Consider the following 24,012-nt stretch of genomic DNA (forward strand, 5'->3'; position numbering starts at 1 on the left):
GCGCATACTTTGAATAAAATATTTGTTATCATTCTCTTGAAATAAATGTGTTTTTTTCTTGAAAAAATACCGGTTTCATATGTATACACCTGGTATTTGTAGGGTTTTCTGTACATTCGTTGACATAGAAAAAGCTTTTGACAAGGTAGATAGAAGTAAACTTTGGGAAATCATGATAGGGTATGGAGTCTATGGATGGCTCCTACAAGCTATAAAAACAATATATACGTATAGCAAAGCGAGTGTAAAAGTAAATGGGAATTTGAGTGACTGTTTCGAAATTATTCAAGGAGTTAGACAAGGATGCGTTATGTCTTTATGGTTATTTATATTATTTATGGACAAGTGTTTAAGAATGGCTCTTTCCGACAAAGAGGATGTGGATCTCGAAACAGTAAGGGTACGTGGGTTAGCGTTCGCAGATGATAAAGTTGTTTTGACAGAGTCAATCGAAAACTTACAAAGAATGTTGAATAAACTGAATGCAAGGATGAAGAACATGAGCCTCCGAATTAACGCAAATAAAACAAAAACTATGGTGTTCGGAGGAAAGAGTGAGAAAACACTGTGCAATATTGTATTCAATGATGAGAGAATTGAACAAGTTAATAAGTTCGTATACCTTGGTAGCTTATTTACTAGGGACAGGAAGTTAGATGAAGAGTTATATACACGCATAAACTAAGGTAAGAAGGTTATTGGTAGAGCAGGTCCCCTTATCGGAAATAAAAATATATCAAATAAAACTAAAATGGCAATACAAAATTCTATATTTGTACCAATTGTACTATACGGTAGCGAGACATGGACTTGTCAAGAAAAACATTAGAGTAAAATTAACGCAATTGACATGAGCTTAATACGCATAATATGCGGGAAAACTCTGATGGACAAAGTAACGAGATAATTCTAAAATAATGTGGTGCAGAAGAGACGCCAGTAGAAACATGGCAAGGAAATCGGTTAAGATGGTTCGGACGTTTTGAGAGAATGCCAAATGTGTGAATGAGACCCTAGTTAGAAGAGACATAAGAAGTCACAGAAACACCATGAAAAAAACCTGGGTTGGAGCAGTGTTGTGGAACAAACGTGTTATTTACATAAATAACACGAGAATTCTGGATCAATCTGAAAATTCTCTATCCCTTCCCCACATTACGCCTCTCTCCACCGAGTTAGTCACGCCTACCCCAAAAAGGAAATAGCTTAATGGTGGAATAATAATTCGCACGTCCGGTACCTCTAGGTTATCAGTTTTTATTCGCGTTTTTTTTTTGTTCTCTTGGTTCTCATTTTTCTTCATCCCCGAGCTAAGTTAATTTTGGTGATCAAAAGGTAATGATCCGTACTGCATTCAGAACCCCTCATGAACCTTATATTTTTCACCAGCTCTCTTGGTCTTTCATTCGCAACAACAAAGTCAATTATACTTTGGCTATTTCCTTTGGACCTGGTGTACATGTGGATTACTTTATGTCTAAATCAAGTATTTGTAATGCACATAGCCCTTTTCAAGCATAAGACAAATTATTTATCGCCATTATAATTTGTTCTTGGATCCCCAAAATTACCTAATACTTTTACTGTGTCCTGATTTTGGATGCCTGCCATCCATTCATATCTCCTAGGAGAATTATTCTTTCACCATGATCGCAAATATTTATTGTGTAATTTAAAGTGTCCCAGAAGGCTTCTTTTACTTCTCTGGGATCACTATCAACTAGCGCGTAGCATGCTATGATAAATAATTTTCTGATTCCTACTTTCATTCTAGCCCACATCAGTCTGAGAGATACGAAATCATGATCTCCGAGATGCTGCTTCGCTCTTTCATTCAAAATCAAACCTACTCCTTGCCTACCATGTGATTTACTGTCTACTCCTAACCATATTTGAAATCCGCCTTTCAACTCGCCGTTTTCTATGTCTTTACTTTCGCATCCCTTTTTCTTTCTTTTAAACACACATAAAATGTCTAGTTTCCTTGCATGCATAGTTTCTCGCATTTCTTTTACCTTGAGATCATTCACTCCCCTAGCATTCCAAAACCCAGTCTTCATTCGTCGCCTGAAACATGACCTTCAGATTTTCCGCCTGCATGCCTTCTGTCAATTAACGTTCCAGTCCTTTCCGAGGCTATTTTATTGTTTGTATTATTCATTGTTTATATTATACGCCCCCGCCACCTCTATGCTATAAGTTTATTTTGCGAGTCAAAATTGTGTCCAAGTTAAATAGAAATTCGTCATATGGTGGAGATTGTAGTTATAACGTCAGTCCCACCAAACTTCAGTTAATAAGGGAGGGTTGGAGGGGGGTGGGGGCAGAGCTGGAACCGTGAGAGTCGTTCTGGGTTTATGTTTTTATGCCAAGAAGGTGCCCAGCCTTCAGCAGCGTTGTATTAGATGGAAGTTCATGTGATCCCATTTTTTAATACCCGGCCCATTTCTTTGTGATAAAAATAGATAGCCCCCATCCCCGAATAAAAATTTTTGGGTTGTTTGTAGTTTTTAGGTTTAAGATTTCTTTTTAATCTAAAAATTGTAATAAATTGATATAAATTACTTATCTATAAGAAGGTTCCCGTGTTTTCTATTATCTGCATAACAAAACACAATTTTAAAAAGAACAAAATTCAAAATCTAGAATTTTCTATTTGGTTTTTTCCCATTCTCGGGGTACACGACTGGTATCTCTGAAGTCTTTTTGCAACTGACTTAAAGGACAAAGCTAGAAGCACATGTTAGAGATGGTTTACTATTACGGTACGTTTCCTGTGACCTAAAAAATGCTACGAAGGAGATTTTAAAAAACAGATAGTCCTTTCAAAACCATCGATATTTTTTAAATAAACCGTCTGAACAGTTTAATTTGATAAAACTTCACGCGTTTCTAGAAAGATAGGCAAATTTTCCAACAATAAAAACAGTTCAATTTTAAATTTTCAACTAAATGCACTAATGAGATAATTAGTTAATGAAATAAATGAATAAATAAATATATATATATATACATGTGTGTATTCATTTGTGTTTATTACTTCCTTATATAATGCCGTAATCTTTGAATTTATGATAAAAAAGAGAGACCCCCCCTCCGACGAACCAAAAATTTTCGCGTTTTTTGTATTTTTTAGGTTTAAAATTTCTCTTTCATTAAAAAATTATAATAAATTAATATAAATCACTTACCTTTAAGTAGGTTTCCGGGTTTTCTATTATCTGCATAACGAAACACAATTTTTAAAATAACAATTATTCAAAATTTAGAATTGTATATTTGGATTTTTCCCATTCTCGGGGTACACTGCCAGTATTTCTACAAAATTGTTCTTTTTTTCATAGGCTGCACCCTTTTTAGATTTTCATCAGAGAAGGTATTATATTTGAGTAAAATCCCCCCCCCCTCCATTTTTCAAATATTCATGTTTTAAGACTGTCTAAGCTCGAAAAACAGGTTTTTATGAATTTGTCTTTCTGTATGCCTTTCTGTAGGTCTGAATATCTGTCTGTGAGCACGACACTTTTAAAAAAATAATTTTATTAGGTTGGCTTTCGGTACACTTTCTTAGTGTTAGAAACTGAAGGTCAAATTCATTATCCAACTATTTTGGATAAAAATTCAAAAAGTGAGAGGATTTTTACAGTTTTTAAAATCTTTTTTTCAAGACTTGAAAATTATATGTAGATCTATTCATAGTACGCAAAAATTCGAACAATTTATCCCGCTGAATTTTTTTGATAAAAATAAAATTGTCAGAGTTATAGCACTTTCAAAACAAAACAACGAAAATTAACATTTTAAGCAAAACATCGCACGATACAAAAAAAAGTCAAAAAAAGAAAAACTTTAATTGTTTAAAGAGCCTACAAAATTATCATAACAACTTTTAGAATTTTATCGAAACCCCGAAAATTCATATTTTGATTGCACAAAGAATAAGGAAAAAAAAATTATATTTTGCGTACATAATATGCAAGAAACAAAAAAAAACAGATAAAAATTTTGCATCAAAAAAGGATCTATAGGTTATTTATAAACCACTTCTTAAACGAACTCGTAGTGTTTTTTCATGCGTAAGAAACAAAGTTGAAAATAAAGTGCATTTTTGAATAAACGACACAAGCTATGTAAAAAATGAGTAGACAAAAGTTGCTCTTCCAAAAAATAAGCTACAATTTTCACCCAGAAATGATCTTTAAATTTGTTACTAATAATTCTTAAATAGAAAGAGTAGATTTTCTTGTAATAATAGAAAATAAGAATAAAATACAAACTAAATTTCTGGAATAACGGCACAAGCTACAATAACATTTTATGTAACCAAATTTTATGTCTACATTATATCTAGAAATTTGCTCTAATTCTCTTTACAGTAGGATGCGTATCTTTGGTTTAAATCGTAAAGAATAAGATTAAAAGTAAACAAATTAATTTGATTAAAAAAAACTAAGCAACTTACAATAAATTTTTTAATAACAATTTTTTATAGAAATGTAATGAAATGTTACATTTTTCAGAATAGCTGGGAATAAAAATGTATACAATATAATGAGCAAGTATTAAAGCAATTATAAAAATAAAATTTGTACATTATTTCGCAATATCTAAATAAGCAGTACCAGGCCGAGGTGCAGAAATACATATAATATACATTTCACAAACATACCTTTGTCACATAAATTTCTAACTTCTTTCGTTAAATTTGCCATCTAGAAATTAACTAGCTAATTTATCTAGATTATTTCTAGATGGCTAATTTAGATCAAACATTTAGAAATCTAGGTGAAACCGCTATATTTACTTGGAAGACGAAATCCAGCTAAAAGTCTAGCTAGGATAGCTAAACCATTTGTTTTCAGTGTGGACTAAATCGAGGGCGAAGCACGAGACACATTATGAGAATCAGTTCATTAAATCCGAAAGAGCTTTAAAAAAAGAGAATTCACAATCGCCAAATGACAGTTATCTATGCCTTTGACCATTAATATTTAATGAACTGTTCGCAAATGTGGAGAAAGTACAAGGACCGAACGCGCCATGCGATGGAAACACGTTATCGTTATCGAGAATAAATAAAGCGAAGCTTATTGAGATAGGTAAAAATTGCAATCAAAGCAGATTTTTTCACATTACCGAATTGTTATCAAATCTCCTAGCGCATATTGTTTTTGGACTCAACAAGATTCAGAAGGTTTAAGTGGAATCATTTAAGTCAATAATTATGAACAAAAACTTAAATTGACACATATTTGAAATTACGTAAGCTAAAATTATGTGTATAGACGTCGGTTGACTCAATTAATAGTAGAAAAAAGTTTTTTAAATGCTGAGATATTTCGATGAAACTTGTTTTATTATAGGTATTTTACACATTTTCGATTGAGCATTGAAGTGGGTACATTCTTATTTATTTTATTTATATACATAAATAACTAGGAAATAGGCTCTTTGCTTTTCCAGAAATTAAATCGATCGGAAATGAAATCATGTCTATTGGTAATTGTCAGATTGTTGGAATTACCTTCAATACTTAGGTAAATTTTGTTTTCTAGGTATGTCGTCCATAGCTTAGGATAACGTAAATAGTTGGACGTTGGTGTTCTGAAAAAAATTCACTTAATAATTGTCAAGTAAATTATTTGTTGTATTAACTTTACAGTTATATTATGTATATAATTATATCCGAATATATAAATCCAGATCAAGGCCAGAACCGTCAAGTTGAAACTATGACAACAAATTACCCATTTTTTGCAAAGGATGTCCACATGTCCAGGATTACATCAACGACATATTCATCTGCTCCGATAGCTTTCATTCGTTCAAATTTGAGAGGGAATAAATAAAAGAGATCCTCATTGTGACCCGTGAAGTTCATAATTCCATTATTTTGAACTGAGACAACTTCCCCTTGATAGTCGAAAATGTAAAAATAAAATGGGCTCTTAGCCATCTTTGCTCTATTCTCAAGAAATTTTACTTGTGGATAAAAGAAGAAAACGTCATTTACGAGTCTCGTGAGTCCATCAATAAACTGGCACGAAAAAAATACAAGGAAGTTATTATTTAACAAAACCTGATAAAGTATTGAAATTGTAATCAACAAACCTTTGCTTTATGAGCAGAAGCCCTTTTCTCTACTTTCAAATTTTGATCCTTGATTTCCTGAAATAATTCTGTCAGTGTACGAAAATTAAGAGAATGGGTACTAAAAAACTTTAGTATTGACCCTAAAATGTAGCTTGAATTATCATAAGCTTCTTCGACTGTTTCACCCATCTATTAGAAGAAAAAATTAATTAAGTCAATTGAAATTGATTAAAAAAATTTAATCTCTTATTTTACAAACCTTTTCGCTATGAATATTATTGATACCTAATCCTTCGAAATAATAATTTATCATTGCTTCTCTTAGTTGTGTTACATTATGGGGTTTTAAATAATACCCAATAAAATAATCCATAAGATGCGTTACACTGGCTTCCACAAAGTTGTACAAAAATTGTGTTGAGTGCAAAGCTAGAAAATAATAAAAATCTTCATTATTACAATCCTTAATTAATACCTAACAAGTAGGAGGCAAGAGCTTAAACGAAGAGTTTTTGTACGAGGTTACGAAACCCGTAAAATTTACCTTCTGTCATAATCTCAGCTTCATTTCCAACATTACCAGTGATGAATGGCAAATCTTTCATTTTATTATTTGCAATTAAATTTTCAGGAGAGTCTGTTAAAAATGCATCTGCCGATTCAGGTTCGTTGGTGGGTGTCCAAATCAACTGACCAATTCTTTTAGTGTTCTCAACAATTATGGATCGGAAGTCTAGTAATTCATAAATGCTTTTAGTTCTCAGACAATCAACGATCAATTTGGAACTAAAATTTGGACAAAGATGAATAAATGCAAGGTCCTTTATGTGTGATTCATACTGACTGCGATTCTGATAACCCCAAGGTACCAGTACACTTCCACTCTGAATTATGGACTGATGAAAAAGGCCTGTTTAAAATGTTCATTTTTGAACGCATGTTAAAAATTTTTATTTATATTTAAGAAGTCTTTATTATAATTTTTTAAATTACCATTACTAGCGTCCGAAAGTAAATGAAGACCAACGCTGATGGCGCCTGAACTTTGACCAAAAATTGTGACTCTTTCCGGATTTCCACCAAAAGCGCGAATATTTTTCTGAACCCATTTTAGTGCCAAAACCTGATCCTTCAATCCAAAATTTCCTGGAGCTTCCAAATCTCCAGTACTAAGGAATCCAAGAATCCCTAATCGGTAGTTCAAAGATACGAAAATTACATCTTTATCTAAAAGATAATCTGGCCCATATCCAGTCGAACTGCTGTTACCAGAATTGAAGGCTCCACCATGAATCCACACCATCACTGGTAACAGGTCCTAGAAAAAGATTTTTTATCAGAAAATAAGCTTCCCTAATAATTTGTTTCTATTTATGAATAATTTTCAATCTAACAAATTCAAATAAATTAAAAAATTAATTTCACTGTTTAAAAAAACATTTAACTTCAAAAGCATATACTTATACATTATAATATTTTTCATGATCCACAATACTTACAACATTCCATTCAAAATAATGAGCATGCTATCAAATTAAAACAAAGTTAATTGAAAGTCTTTTATTATTTTATAGTATTTAAAAATGTTAAAAATAAATTACCTGTGTCGAAGCCAAATTTTGGTTTGGTGTATAAACGTTCAAATACAGACAATCCTCTTTCCCAACGACACTCATTCCGTCGTGTTGAGGACATTGATCAGCATCTGTATCTGCCATTCGTATACCCGTCCACGGTTCGCAAGGAATGGGATTATTAAATCTGCAAGTTTAATAATAAAAAATTTAGCTTTTATTTTGTACACATTTTACAGAAAAAAATTTTTATCTGCGATTCCTAATTTCACCGAAATTCGATTATGGTAGAAAAAATATTTCCATTGAGCCATGTGAAACTAGTGAAGCAGTGTAGTTAAATTAGCAAAATTCGGTGAGCGTAGCACAAATGCTTTCGGTAAAGGGTCATCCTTTAATTACGTAACAAATTTTTTGCACATTTTTCACCCCTTCCCACCCCCATGTAATAAGTCGCAACAGAATGGTATGAGTCCACCTTCAACGCCCCACGAGTTATGTTAAATGATGTTTTTTAATATTCAGCCATGTCATAATAAATGAAATTTAGTTAGTACTTACTGCCCGAAAGACCTGAATTATTATTCTTTTTTTTTCTTTAATAAAATTTATTTTACATACACTGGAGTTTCGATTGAAGCAGCCTCGATTAACGCCTTCCGAGAACTACTTTCACGGCGGTTTCGGGTTGATTTAGATATACTAATTGATTCTTTGAAGATTACCTAAAGATTTCATAGGTGTCGCAAAGATTTCGGAGAAATTCAAAAGATTTAAAAAAGATAACAATAATTTTTCATATATTCCATCAGTTATCTAAATCCAAATTTTGGAACAAGACTCTAAGTTTTTTCTTCTTTTTCTTCGACTGAAGAAAGAAAACCTTATTCAATTTTTAGATTTTATAAAGATTTCAAATGCTTTGGATAGATTTAAAAGATATCACAAAGATTTGAAAGTGGTTACAATAATTTTTTTAAGATTTCCTGAAGATTTTAAATAATTCGCAAAGATTTTGGATACATTTAACTGATTTCATAAAAACTTCTATTATTTCACAAAGATTTCGGATAGATTTTTAAAGACTTCACAGAGATTTTAAAAAGATTTCAATTATTCCCCCAAGATTTGACAAAGTTTGCAAATATTTCTTAAAGATTCCAGATAGAGTTCAAACATTGAACAAAAATTTTATTGATTTTCTAATGACTTCAAAATACTTTACAATATTTATCAAATAATTTTAGAGAATGCACAGATATTTCACAAAGCTTCCAATGATTTGCTGAAAAACCTTATTGAATATTTAGATTTTATAAAGATTTCAAATGTTTCGGATAGATTTAAAAGATATGACAAAGATTTGAAAATGGTTGCAATAATTTTTTAAGATATCCTAAAGATTTAAAATATTTCGCAAAGATTTTGGATAGAGTTTAAAGATTTTACGAAAATTTCTATTATTTCTCAAAAATTTCAGATCGAGTTTAAAGATGGAACAATGATTTCATTGTTTTCTTAACTGTTTCGCAAAAATTTCCAGAGAATGCACAAATATTTCAAAAAGCTTTCAATTATTTTCCAAAGATTTCAGAGATTTTAAGAAGATTTAAGATATTTCGAAGTGATTTCAGATGTTTCGTAAATTTTTTTAGCGACTTCACAAAGATTTCACAAGCCTTAAATTATTTCACAAAGATAAAAAAGACTTCACAAAGTTTCAAGATATTTTGCAACGATTTCAGAAGAATTTTAAACATCTCACAAAGACTTCAATAATTTTTCAAATATTTCAGATAGATTTTAAAGATTGAGCAAAGATTTCAATGATTTCCTAATGATTTCACGAGGATTACAAATTTTTTTTACTTTTTTCGAGAATTCATAAAGTTTTCATTAAGCTTTAAATGATTTCACAAGGATTTGATAAGGCTTTCAATGATTTCCCAAAGATTTTAAAGATTTTACAATGATGTTAAGCATTTCTAAAATATTTCAGATAGATTTAAAAGGTTTCATAAAGACTTTTATAAGTTAACAAAGTTTTCAGATATATTCCAAGGATTTAATTGATTTCACGAAAATTAAAAATATTTCGTAAAACTTTTTAAAGAATTCACAAAGATTTCACAAAAATTTTGCAAAGTTTCAAGATATTTTACAAAGATTTCAAAAAGATCTTAAAAATCTCACAAAGACTTCAATTATTTGTCAAAGATTTCAGATAGATTTCAAAGAGTCAACACAGATTTCAATTATTTCTTCATGATTTCATAAAGATGTAAAATAGTGTAAAAATATTTTTAGAGAATTCTCAAAGATTTCATAAAAATTTCAACTATTTTGCATAGATTTTTATATAATTCACACGGATTTCACAAGTATTTCAAAGATTTCAAAAAGATTTTTATAATTTCACAAGGATTTCAGTTAGATTTTAAAGATTGAGCAATGATTTGAACGATTTCCTAATTATGTCACGAGGAGTAAAAATGTTTCGCAAAAATTTTAAGAGAATGCACAAATATTTCACAAAGCTTTCAATAATTTCCCAAAGATTTCAAAGATTTTATAAAGATTTCAAATATTTAAAAATGATTTTAGATAGATTTCAAAGATTTCAAAAAGATTTTAAAGATTGAACAAAGATTTTAAATATTTCCTAATATCTTCACGAGGATGAAAAATATTTCGCAAAATTTTTAAGAGAATTCACAAAAATTTCACATTACTTTCAATGACTTCACAAAGTTTCCAAATATTTCATAAAGATTTGAGAAGCATTTTATATATCTCACGAAGACTTTAATTATTTCTCAGAGATTTTGGATAGATTTTGGAAATTGACTAATGATTTCAATGATTTCCGAATGATTTAATAAAGGTATAGAATAGTTTGAAAATATTTTGAGAGAATTCATAAAGATTTCAATAATCTTAAAGCTTTCTCAAAGATTTTAAAGATTTCTTAAAGTTTTTAAATATTTTGCATAAGTTTTTATAGAATTCACAAGATTTCACTAAGTTTTTACAAAGATTTCCCAAAGTTTTCAATGATTACCCACAGAATTCAAAGATTTCACAAAGATTTCACAAAGTTCTTCCAAAGATTTTTAAGATTTCAGCTAAATTTAAAAGATTTTACAAAACTTCTATTATTTCACAAAGATTTCAGATAAATTTCAAAGATAAAACAAAGCTTCCCAGTGGGCACAAAATTTGGCGACGTCTTTACGACATCCTTAGGACATCTTTAGGACATCCTTTCCGACATCTTTACGACATCCTACGTCCATGTCGTTTTGGTGTCCTTGCAATATCGTAAAGACATCGTCAGATCATACGACTTATTTACGATATCTTAAGGATGTCGTAAAGACGTCGCCAAACTTTGTGCCCACTGGGTTTCAATGATTTAAGAAAGATTTCAAAGATTTTTCCAAGATTTTTAGAGAATTCCCAAAGATTTCAAATAATGCAATGATTTTCGAAAGATTTCAGAAAGATTTAAATGATTTTACAAAAATTACCAAATTTTTCAAATATTTGACGAAATTGCAATGATTTTCCAAAGATTTCGAATATTTTGCCAAGATTTTGGATAGATTTAGTAGATTTCACAAATACTTCTATAGTTTTACGAAGACTTCTACTATTTCACAAAGAATTCTATTATTTCACATAGATTTGAGATAAATATCACAAAGATTAAAAATATATTTTAAACATCAAACCAAATTTTTAAGTATTTCGCAAAGTTTCCACACAAGTTTCAAAGAGTGGATAAAGATTGCAATGATTTCAATTATTTCACAAAGATTTCAGATAAATTACAAAGAGATAAAGATTTCAAAGACTTTCCAAAGATTTCACAAAGATTTAAAAAAGATTTTAATAATTTTACAAATATTACCACATATTTCAAATATTTTGCAAAGATTTCCAAAGATTTCATAAAGATTTCACGCAGGTTGCAATAATATCTTGAACATTTTTCAGAAATTTTTTATATTTCGCGAAGGTTTCGGATAGATTAAAAAGATTTTAGCAAGACTTCTATTATTTTCCAAAAATTCCAGGTATGTTTTAAAGATTGAATCAATCAAGAAAGAATAGAAAAATGTACAGTTACTACAATCCGATGAATTTAATCATTCGATTTCGGAGGGGGGCAAATCAATACTTTCCCTTCCCTGGTAGATTCCTATGGGGGCATTGCCCCCTGTACCCTCTAGGGTAATAATTTTGGGGGGAGCAGTAATTTCCAAAATTGTCAAAAATAATTCGTTTTGATAGATATTTTTCTACAGAAATAAATAAAAACACTAATCTAATTGTACCGATATTTAATTTTTTATAATGTAACGACAATCTTCTAATACAATTACCGAACTTTAACGTTACATTATCATTTTGGAAACCTGGGTTTTTTATAGGGTTTTTTTTTTAAATTACGTGAAAATATTACTTTACCCCACCCCCAACTCTCTGTATCAGATCATACAATTTTTGCGAACCCCCCCCCCCCCCCCTCAAAAGCTGTTACGTAATTTATGGATGGTGCCCACAAGTCTAGGCACATTGTTTTAAAAAGTTGAAGCAAAGAGTAGACAATGAACTTGTATTTTCGAACAAAAAAACCCGTCAATTTTATTTTATCTGCAGCAAGTTATAAGAATCCTCGTTTAATTATTGGAATATGGCTTTTATTTGAACTTTGAAATTGTCAAGTTTTTGGCATAGTATAATAATGAACAAAATCTTAAGTCATGATGACTCGACATCATCTCTGCGATATAAAAAAAAAGATATCTGAGGAACAAATATACAAACAATGAATTTCACAAAAATAATCTAAATATAATAATAGAAGGTTTACAAGGAACTCAAACTCAAACTCGTAAAACAATCTTTTTATATTCTCATCAGAGAATGTATGAGATTTGTATGAAATTTGACCCCCCACCCCCGTTTTTGTCAAATGTCCACGTTTTAGGACCCCTTGAATCCGAAAACAGACTTTTAAAAATGTATCTGTCTGTTTGTTTGCCTGTATGTATGTAGATTTTCAATTTGTTAGCACAATAAGTTTTCAAAGAATTGACAGGTGGATTAGCCTTTGGTATACTCTTCTCGTTTCTTAAATTTAAGGTGCAGTTCGTTAGCCAGCCATTTTGGATTAAAATTCAAAAAGTGAGCGCATTTTGAAAATGTTTGCGCCCACCTTTTTTGCCAACTTAAAATTTTTTTCTACGGTTAATCGTATCGCTCAAAAAGAAAAAACAATTTCTCCTAATAACTTTTTTTGATAAAAAAATTACAAGGATTACTAACAAAATTAAAAAAAAATGAAAACCTTAAGCCAAATAACGCACAATATGAAAAATAGTCACTGAAAAAAATGTTGATTTTTGAATTCTCTACAACATTGTCCTAAAAAGTTTTCAAATTTTGTTGAAAAATCGCAAATTCGCATTTTGACAGCATCAAAATAATTAAAAATTCCATTTTGCGGTCCAACTATGCAAGATACGACAAATTATAAATTAACAAAAATTGAGCACTCAAAAAATCTACAAATTTCTTATTGGCCACTTTTTGATGGGACAAGTAATTTTCATTTTATTTTTAAGAAACAACATTAAAAGTAAAAAATAAAACTGATCTAAAAATTCTTTATCTATAATTTTTAGAAAGGACAATAACAAATACCTATTATTAATCGTAATAATATAAATTTACTGAATGCATACATTTTTCAGGGTAGATGAGAATAAAAATTAGTGCAAAATAAGAAGCAAATATTAAAGAAACCATGAAAAATAAAATTAGTACATTATTTTGCAATATTTGAATGCAGTGCAGGACCGAGATACATAAATTAACACAATATACGTTTAATATAATAGAGTTAAACATAATATAAAAAGGTTCGCATTTCAAACAAATTTTATTCGATTGCGAAGGACAAGAAGCATGATGAGAATGTGTTCGTTAAAGCCTGAGGTAGCTTTAACAAAAGAGAATTCACAATTATCAATTTACATTTGTAGATGCTTTGTTCTTTAATTTAAAAAATTCTGTGCCTAAATGTGGGTATAATTCCAAGACCGAGCACGAATAATTAACATTTGCGCGCCCTAGGCGCGCTCAAACCTGCGAGCCCCGCGCGCCGAGCGTGCTATGAATGGGTCGGATAGGCGGGAAGATTTTTTTAATTTAAAATTTGTTTGAAAAGATTGGGGAGCCTATATAAAGCATATTAAAAATATCTGATAAACTGATCACATGGAAATCTACTCTCATACATCAAATAAAACAAAATGCCATTTTTATACGAGAAAAAAAGTCTTTAAAATAATGTATTGAATTATATCAGAATTTGTTAAAATTTTTCTTACCTCAAATTTCCTACGGGAGGTTGAGCATAAGGAATTGATAAAAAACTTGATATAGTTTTTCCATTTCTAGTTGTGTGTGTCGAGCCATAGAGAACTCCATCGCTAATTTGCACTTGAGGAAATGAATAGCCCAAACGAAAGTGAAAAACGTTAATAGTTAGCAGAAATTTTATTAACATACTTTTCATAGTGGCATTTCCATAACCAGCTTGGTTAAAATTAAAAAGAGTGTTGGCTGAAAGCGAATCAGCATATAAAGAAAACTTGAATAAAGAAAGATGTTGATATTGTTCATTGCTTAATTCATTTTTTATATATAAACAAACCGTTTCACGCAATTCACGATAAGACAATGATTCGAATTTTTACCTGTGTTTTGACCTCAAAGGTATTCCACTCATTAGAAATAGAATCTCATAATTTTATACAGAATGTATTACGCATACGAGTGTATACAAACTTTGATGTAACTTATGTAATGTTACGGGGTTTCACTTCGAAGATATCGTAACGATTTTTTCGGTGAATGATAAAAACTTTTCGAAAAATGTTCAATTTAACATTATTCATTAGACCTATATTTGAACATTTCAATTTCTAAGTCTCTTAAATTTTTAAATATTTGCCTTCTATCCATTTTTCAATGCAAGAGCAAATAGCTAGAAAATGTTTAGTTTCAAACGTTAAACCAGAATTAAATATTGTAAACAGATTATTTTATTCCACACTTGACCGAAATGGCCACCTTTTCCCTTCATAATAGGGGCGAAAGTAGCATATATTTCCTGCAAACCTCATTTGCGGGGCGAAAGTAAAATTAGCGGGGCGAAAGTAAAATTAGTGGGACGAAAGTAAAACCAGCGGGGCAAAATTAAAATTAGCAAAGCAAAAGTAATATTTCGGGGAGAAAATAAAATTAGCGGGGCGAAAGTAAAATTTGCGGGGCGAAAAAGAAATTTGCGGGGCGAAAGTAAAAAATTAGTCTATCAGAATTTGAAGCGCGAACAACGTGTTTTGGTAATTTATGGTAAAAGTATAGGTAATTTCTAAAAACTGGAGATAAATGACACCAAATTAAATTTAAAAATGTCTATAAATTTTCTGAAATTTTCGGTCATTTACGGTAATTTGATCAATTATATATTATAACTTACCATAAATTACCCAACCTACATCAATATTATAATATATATATTGTTATTATTTTTATATTTATTATTATATATATTACGGTGAATTGGCTGATTATTGTAAAATGCGAGCCTATAAATTTATAATTTTTGTTATTCATCTTTGACGTCGAACGATTTTTAATTTTTGAAATATTTATTCTTTTGCACGATTCTCAAAAAATGATACATGTATATGAAACGTATTTCTAATGAGAGAAAATTTTATATTTAATACCTCGTGGTTTAGTGTGCTACGAATATGCAGGAATTTTCGAGTAAATATTTTTACATTCTCATCAAAAAAGATATTAGATTTGTGTCAAATTTTAACCCCCTCCTACGTTTTTGTTAAATGTCCACGTTTCGAGATCCTCTGAAACCGAAAAACAGTTTTTCACGAATGTCTCTGTCTGTATGTCTGTCTGTATGCCTTTCTGTGAGCACTATAACTTTTTAAAAAATTAATATTTGAGATTGACCTTTGGTACATACTCTTTTAGTGTCCTTAACTAAGAGTCATGGCCGTTAGCCAGCCATTTTGGAAGCAAATTCGAAAAGTAAGCGCATTTTGAATATGTTTAAGACCACTTTTTTCAAGAATTCGAAAATTCTCTATAGGGATAATCATAGTATTTAAGAAAACGAACAATTTTTCCTAATGACTTTTTTAATAAAACCAAAAATTAGCAGAGTTACAGCATTTACATAATTCCAAAAAACATACGAAAATGAACATTTTAAGCCAAATGACCCGCGATATGAAAAACTTCAAGATTTTCAAGTTAAGCGTTGTTGTTACTCTTTTACTTAAGTATCAAGAATAATTCCTTAGCGAAATAAAATTTTTTATTTTCGGGCTGTAAATATGCTCATACTTATGGGTTTAAAGGTTTTACTATGATTCTTTGATTGAATGTACTGAAATATTATTTTATTATTATTAATAAATTGACATGGTGCAGTGCTGTCAACGCTCAAAAGTGATTATTTCACTGATTCAATAAGTAACCTTTCACTGATTGTCAGTGACCCATTTCTAGCTATTTGAATCAGTCAAAATTCACTGACAATCAATGAAATTTCACTTATTCGGATTTAGAGACTAGATTTAATTATTTAACCTTTATTATAAAAAACTAAAAGTCCTATATAAAAAGTAAGGATAGTTGTGGACTCATCTCGGCAATATCTCCAGATATTGCCGAGAAAAAAGATTCATTATTTAAACAATTGAATTGTTTCTAATTTTCAGGAATTTATTAAACAATTTTGGTATATCAAGGTATGTTGTGCGATATAATTGTTTAAATAATTAATTTAAAAAATAAAAAGCACCTGGAGTTATTGCCGAGATAAAACCAGTACTGTCTTTACTTTTTCTGTAGGACTTTTAGGTTTTTTTCTATAATAAAGGATAAATGTTAATTAACGACGTAGTTCTTTTAAAAAATGACTTTTTATCAAATGTGAACAAAATGTGGGTTGTAATTTTTTTACATTTCGAATGGTTTTCCAAAATATTCAGAAAAATCGAGTCAGTTAAAAATAATTCTAAGAATTTAAAACGTTTTAAATTGATTAGAAATATTTAAAAAATTGCAAACATTTTCCAAAAAGTATATCAAATAATTTTTCATTTCTTCCAAACCTCTAAATATCCCAAACATCTTTTAAAAAGCCTCGAATTTTTCATAATATTTTGTTAAATCCTATGAATTAGGGAAAAATCTTTAAAATTTTCTAGATTCTTTTTTGACACATCCGAAAAATTCAAAAATCTTTTTTAATTTTCTCAAGAATCTTATAAAAAACACATTTAAATGAATTCAAAATCAAGCTGATAATGCTTATTTTCTTGTATCCATTCTCAGACTTTAATTTCAGCTTGCATTTATGTTTTCAAAATTTTTTAACAAATAAGCAGTTACATGCAATTTTTATATTTTCATTAGGTAACTTCAATATTTATATAACTAAAAAAATATTAAAAAAGCATTCGGTGTTACATTAAAATATTCTTTTATTTATTTCTACACGGTGAGAAATTTCAGGAGATCAATTCACGGCCCTAAATATTAATGGTCAAGGAAAATAGAAAATTCGTCGAAATAAAATTAGGAAATTTAAAAAATGAGGTTTTGCTGTAAGCCTGATATAATATTATTGTTAGCCATTTACTTGCTTTGTATTTATAGTTATACTTTTTTGCAGTTGCTTCCTCCTGCAGATTATATTCATAGCTATAAATTTAATTATTTCTTCAAAAAATCAAGAATTTTTTGAAGAGTCATCCTTTTTGGTTAAAAGCTTAACTGTTTGATCAAAATTCGTCTAATTAGATTGAAAATCCAAATATTTTCATAAGAAGTTTACTTTTTTTATTCGAATTCATCTTTCGGTTTTGAAGAGTCAGCGGAAATTTCTTTGGATGAAAATTCACCTTTTTTTAAATATGTCTTTTCAAGCTACTTTAATAAAAAAAAGTAAAATTGAACCATTGTGATAAAAAGTCATGTTTTTTTTTGTTAAAAAATTAACTGTTTTGTGGAAAATTCATCTTTTCGATTTGCAAATTCAACTATTTTTATAAAAAATTTACTTGTTATTCAAAATTTATATCTAAGTATTGGAAATACATCTGATATCTTTTTGGGTTGAATATTCCACTCTTTTTTTCAAAGTTACTATTTTTTTCATTTTTAACGTTGTCTTTTTACAAATAAAACAAAAAATATGTGTCCTATAAGAAGTGATACATGGAAATTTTTAGATCTCTTTTGGGTCCATAATTTTTGTGAATTCATCTTTTCTCATACCATGCATGGTTTGACGGCAAAATAGAATTTTGGATTTTTTATTGTTTTTTGCGCAATCAAAATTTAAATTTTCGATTTTTCTCAAAAAACCAAACATTTGTTATGATAATCTCTTAGGACTTTAAAATATCAATGTTTTTGTTCTTTTGATTTATTTTTCATATCGTGAGCGTCTTCAGAGTAATACGATTAGCTGTACATAGAATTATCTTTAAAAAAAATTGTCTTAAAAATATAGAGAATGATCTAACTTTTTGAATATACATATATCCAAAATAGCTTGCGAACGAAATTGGCATTCAGTTTTTGATTTTAAAAGAGTGTACCAAAGATCAATGAAACAGATTAGTTTTTTCAAATGTCATCGTGTTCATAGTCATACATACAGACATACAGACAAATACATTAGTAAAAAACCTGTTTGTCGGATTCAGAGGATCTCAAAACGTGGACATTTGAGAACAACTGGAAGGCGCTAAATTTTACACAAATATTATACGTTCTCTGATGAGAATGTAAAAATCATTGCATCTTCATTTGTGATGTTTAAATTTATTCTTTATATTGGAGTCATTAAATTATGTAAAATTATGTAAGATCTGGTACGAAAAAAATAAATAGACAAAAGCTGTCCGGAAAGAGCTACTTTGTCATTAATAATTTTTTGATAGAACGCGTAGTTTTTGTTTTAATTGTAAAAATTAGAATAAAACATTTTTGGGCAAACGACACAAGCTTCATTATTTAGCTAATTTGGATACAAATTCAAAACTTAAACAATTTATCCTCTTGACTTTTTTCGATGAAAAGAAAATTGTCAGAGTTATAGCATTTTCACAATAAAAAAATTTTAAAAACGAAAATTAACATTTTATGCCCAACAAGGCGCGATACGAAAAAAGTCAAGAGATGAACAAATTTGATTTTTAAAGTCCCTGCCAGATTATCGTAACTTTTAGAATTTCATTAAAACCGCAAAAATTCAAATTTTGATCACACAAAGATTAAATAAAAAATAATAATTTGCGGTCAAACTATGCAAGAAACAAAAAAGATAAATAGCCAAAAATTGTGCCGTTACAAAGGATCTACAGATTTGTTATAAGCCACTTTTTTGATAGAACTCGTAGTTTTTCTTTTATTCGTAAAAAAAATGTTGAAAATAAAGTAAATTTTTGACAAACGGCACAAGCTATGAAAAAATAAGTAGAAAAACGTTGATATCCAAAAACAAGCTGAAAATTTGTCATCAATAATTTTTTGATCGGACCCTTAGTTCTTTTTTAATCGTAAAAAATAACATTAAAATTAACAAAATTAATTTTTTGAAGAACAACACGATACAAGAGAAGAAAAAAAAATGAAAACACAAAAGTTTTGTACAAACAAAAAAGATCCACAAGTTTTGTTATAAACGCTTGTTATGAAAATAGACTAAAAATAAAAAATTGACTTTTTGGTTTAGATCATAAAAAATAACATTGAAAGTAAACAAATTAATTTGACAAAAAAAACGACACAAGTTGCAATAAAATCTTTATTAACCATTTTTTACAGAAATTATATGGAATTTTACATTTTTGAGAATAGCCGAGAATAAATACATGTGGAAAATAAGGAGCAAGTACTAAAGCAGTCATAATAAATAAAATTTGTAAATTATTTTGTATTATCTGAATAAGCAGTACTAGACCGAGATACAGAAATATATATAACTTTAACATAATAGTGTTGAATATAGTGCAGAAAAGTTCACATCTTGTTTTTAAAAAAGTCGTTTAGCTGTCCCAGCTAAACATTTAGCTGAATTTCGTCTTTCAACAAAATAGAGATAATTTATCTAGATTATTTCTAGATGGCAAATTTAGCTAAAAAAGCTAGAAAACCAGGTAACAACTATATTTTTTTAGAAAAATGAAATCCAGCTCGAAGTCTAACTAGTACAGCTAAACCATTTTGATTAGTCTGGACTAAATCGAGGGTGAAGCACGATACATGTGACGAGAATGAGTTCGTTAAATCCGAAAGAGCTTTAACAAAAGAGAATTCACAGCCGCCTAATGACAGTTGTTGCAGCCTTTGACCTTTAATTTTAAAAGGACTGTTCGCAAATGTGAACGAAGTACAAAGACTGACCGCGAAACATGGTTTTCTTCCCTAGGTTCCCTTTCATTAAAATTATTCTAAAAATTTAAATATTATTTCAAATAACATCAAGTCTAGAATGGGCATACTTTATTCATGATTCCGAGATATCCAAAATAAATGAAGCGAAATTTATTGAGTTGACTCAATTAATAGTAGAACAATTTTTCTGAAAGGCGGAGATATTTCGATGAAACTTGGTTTCTTATAGGTATTTTACATATATTCGATTAAGCATAGAAGTAGGTACATTTAGTCCAAGAGCTCCATCAATTTTTTTAGCTTGAATCGCCGAACAATTCTAATTTCTTTCAATCGATTCGTCATGAACTTATGTCCTTAAATTGTCAACGGTGCCAGTGCAAATCGTGCCGAAAGCATTTTATATTAATAAATTATTGAACGCATTTTCTTTACAATGGACCTTTTTCGTCCCAGAAAAATTAAAAAAACACTGTAGTGTGCCTTTCAATGCATACAATGAGAAAAACTTTCGATGCCGGGTCCCATCCTGCCGCAATCCTCGGCACCGTGACGATGAAGAGGGTAGTAAAACGTAGCTATCTACCTTTTACCTCCTAGACAAAAAAAACCTTTAAGAAAAATTGTAGACAAAGACCTGGAGAACTAAAAAGATTAACGATGCTATCTGTCATGTTGTCCGAAACTGTCCGCACCATGGGGCAAATCATTGCGACGCTCAGGTCGATCCCTGAGCAGCCTGTGTGCTTCGGAAGCGCCACGTAACGGTTTTTAAACTGACTGTACGTTCCGAAACCGATTCTTTTTTTGAACCTAAGATCTTTTTTTGTAAATAAAATATTGAGCTGAAACTTTGGAAAATGTATTAGAGTACACAAAACTCTCGAGTTTAGTCAAGTTTTGGGAGAAACTGAATGAGCCAGCAGTTCTAGGAAGGATGAGAACGGGTTGACTGAACGTGAGAGTTCGGTGTACTTCATTTGGGTAGGAACTTCACTGAAAATTCTTTCCTAAAAAAAATTAAAGCTGGGAGCCTTTTCAACATTTTGTTTTCTAACCTCGACATTTTTTGAACGTTCGATCTTTTTTTATACATAAAATATCGGCCTCAAACTTTAAGAAATGCAAGAACCTACAAAAACAACGTTAAAGTACACAATTTCTCAATGAAAAATGTAAAAAAAATACTTCAGATAAATCTTATCCGGCACATAACAAATGTCTCACAACGTAGGACGAGCCAGTTGTTTGAGCCTTGTTTAGTGGCCGCCAGGGTTCGAATTTTCGTGCACATCACGAAAACCGTTACCGGCTGATGTCGGTGGAGTTGATTGCAGAGTCCTTTGTTGTTTACCGGATAAGATTTAGTTAAAATTTTGTATAAAAATCATTTATTATTAACTTTTGTATTTTAACGTAGTTTTCTGTCGGCTCTTGCATTTGTCAAAGTTTGAGGCCGATATTTTATGTATAAAAAAAGTTCAATCGTTCAAAAAATGTCAAGGTTTAGAAAAAATATGTGAAAAAACCCCCAAGTTTTAATTTAGTCGCAAATAATTTGCAGTGAAGTTCCTATCCAAATGAAATACCTTACCTCACTTTCTTCTACTCTAATACACTTTCCAAAGTTTCAGCTCGATATTTTTTTAGAAAAAAGTTGTTGGGTTCAAAAATAAATATTCAGTGAACTGATAAATTGAAGTCAGTAATAAAGGTATTTGACTGTGTCACATGTCCGTAAGTTAGTTTTCACAATTCGAAGATGACTTAATGAAAATCAGCATGCTGATATGCGATTCTGAATAAAAATGCAGTGTTTTATGTCGTTGCTATGATGAAAAATTGATTCCATTTAAGGACTCTAATTTCGCAAAGTTGCCACTAATCATGGCTTTTTAGAAGAACAAACAATTTAAACATGGTGATCTCGAGTTAAAAAGGAATTTACCTAAGCGCAGTGATAAGAAAAATTGGTCTCAGAACGATTTGATTTGCCTCACGATGCCAGTGGTTTCCAGCAACATGATAGTTGGCACCGTTAGTATTTTAAACTCACCAGGTCTCTGCCGAGGGCTGGGCAGGATGGGATCCAGAACCGCGAGTTTTTCTCATTTTATGCATCAAAAGGCACAGTCTAGTGTTTTTTTTACTGTGTATGGGACGAAAAAGGTTTATTTGAAAGAAACTGCGTTCAATAATTTAACGGGCTCTTGGACTAATTGTTATTAATTTAATTTGCATATATAAATAACTAGGCAATAGGCTCTTTGCTTTTCCAGAAATTAAATCGATCGGAATTGAAATCATGTCCATCGGTAACTTTCAGATTCTGGGAATCACCTTCAATACTTAGGTAAGTTTTGTTTTCTACGTATGTCGACCATAGATCAGGATGACGTAACAAGTCGGACGAGGGTTTTCTGAAAAAATTAACTTAATAATTATCATGTAAATAATTTGTTGCATAATCTAAGGACCGTGAGATTAGTGGTCACAGGGCACGATGAAGTCACGACGACAGACCAGCGAAATCCTCGTTTGTCTTAAGGACACGAAGTAATATAAGAATGACAGCTTTTTACATCCTTCTCGCAAGTACCTTGGCATATTTTTGACACGCTGGTAGGGCTTCAAGGTAGCGAACCAGTGATAGCTTCGCACCTCCAAAAGCACGGATTAAAAGGACCATTACTTTAAGCGAATATTTTGGATGCAGTCGTTGCAACTCCCTTTTGAGGTCTTGATACCTCTCCTCCTTATCCTTCTGCTTAGCAGTGATATTATACTCGGCCAGAGCCGAGAATTCAATCACGAATATAGTTCGTTTCGCAAAGTCTTGGAGAACGATGGCAGGCCCCAAGTGTGTAACGAAGACGAGTGGCCGAAAAATGTAATTCCAGTAAATTTGGCATTTCTCATTCTGAACAATTAAATTTATCTTCCTCGGAGCTTTCGGTAGGGCTGGATCTACATTGCACGCTCTGCACCTATCGCTGGCTACTTCTTGACATAAAATGTAATCACGTTATATTAAGGTAGAAATTACACCGTCCTGGTACTTGAAAATGAAACCCTTTGTACCTGAATTAAGCCCTGATGATTTGAGAAAAGCTAAACTTTGCTCTTTTGACAAGGACTGTTCTTCTACATTTCTGTAGAAGTTTCCGTGGATTATCTCATCAAGAAGCTCTTGGCGAAATTTTTCAACCTATGCTTTCTTTACTTCGGCTTTAAGAAAAGAATCATCTAGATGGAGTAATGCACCTTCCTCACTTCTGATCTCAAAAATCAAGCCAATGTTTTTGGCCGCCTACCCTGTGGCTTTGTGAAGGAACGCTCCTTTGTCAATCATTCCGTGGTTTCTTAGAATTTTTCGGAAAGGATCTCTACCATTTGAAATGATACAAGCTGTACTCAGAACAATTTGATTATGAAGACAATGGAGTCAGAAGTCCGCGTCCGCCTTGACGACATAAAATGTATGATCGCGGAACTGTCTCATTCTTCGTCCAATGAACCACCTCAAAACGAGTATAGTAGAACCAAGACAGCAAGTATGTTAGACGCAGATATCTTTTTAACGCCGACAGATTTGAAGACCAAATTTGCCGTACAAGATGCTTGTATCTGCTTTGGAGAGACTTCTTCACTGATGATGCGTCCTAAATGCGGCTTTGAGGCACGCCTTAGTATGTATAGCTCTCTCCAGTGTGAAAATGTCTTAAAATGACTTATATCCACAACATATCCCTTTGCGTCAAGATTTTGACATAACCTCAAAAAACCCAATAAATCACTGAAAGCGCAAAAATTATTTACCCTGTACCAT

The 24,012-nt window shown here is 30.7% G+C and overlaps 1 protein-coding gene across 1 annotated transcript in view; it reads right to left on the reverse strand.

Moving 5' to 3' along the window:
- The window catches only part of LOC117180664 (esterase E4-like), a 108,364-nt gene extending 84,352 nt beyond the window's left edge, over window positions 1–24,012 (reverse strand). The window contains exons 1-10 of the mRNA XM_033373154.1: window positions 24,003–24,012; window positions 14,069–14,303; window positions 7,695–7,854; window positions 7,087–7,411; window positions 6,788–7,003; window positions 6,638–6,691; window positions 6,353–6,522; window positions 6,112–6,282; window positions 5,748–6,037; window positions 5,525–5,604 (exon numbers count right to left, since the gene is read on the reverse strand). Of these exons, the coding sequence (XP_033229045.1) occupies window positions 5,525–5,604; window positions 5,748–6,037; window positions 6,112–6,282; window positions 6,353–6,522; window positions 6,638–6,691; window positions 6,788–7,003; window positions 7,087–7,411; window positions 7,695–7,854; window positions 14,069–14,303; window positions 24,003–24,012 (1,711 nt within the window). The remainder of the gene's footprint in view (window positions 1–5,524; window positions 5,605–5,747; window positions 6,038–6,111; window positions 6,283–6,352; window positions 6,523–6,637; window positions 6,692–6,787; window positions 7,004–7,086; window positions 7,412–7,694; window positions 7,855–14,068; window positions 14,304–24,002) is intronic.

Source organism: Belonocnema kinseyi, chromosome 9 (genome assembly GCF_010883055.1).
Source record: "Belonocnema kinseyi isolate 2016_QV_RU_SX_M_011 chromosome 9, B_treatae_v1, whole genome shotgun sequence".
Taxonomy (NCBI): Eukaryota; Metazoa; Arthropoda; class Insecta; order Hymenoptera; family Cynipidae; genus Belonocnema; species Belonocnema kinseyi.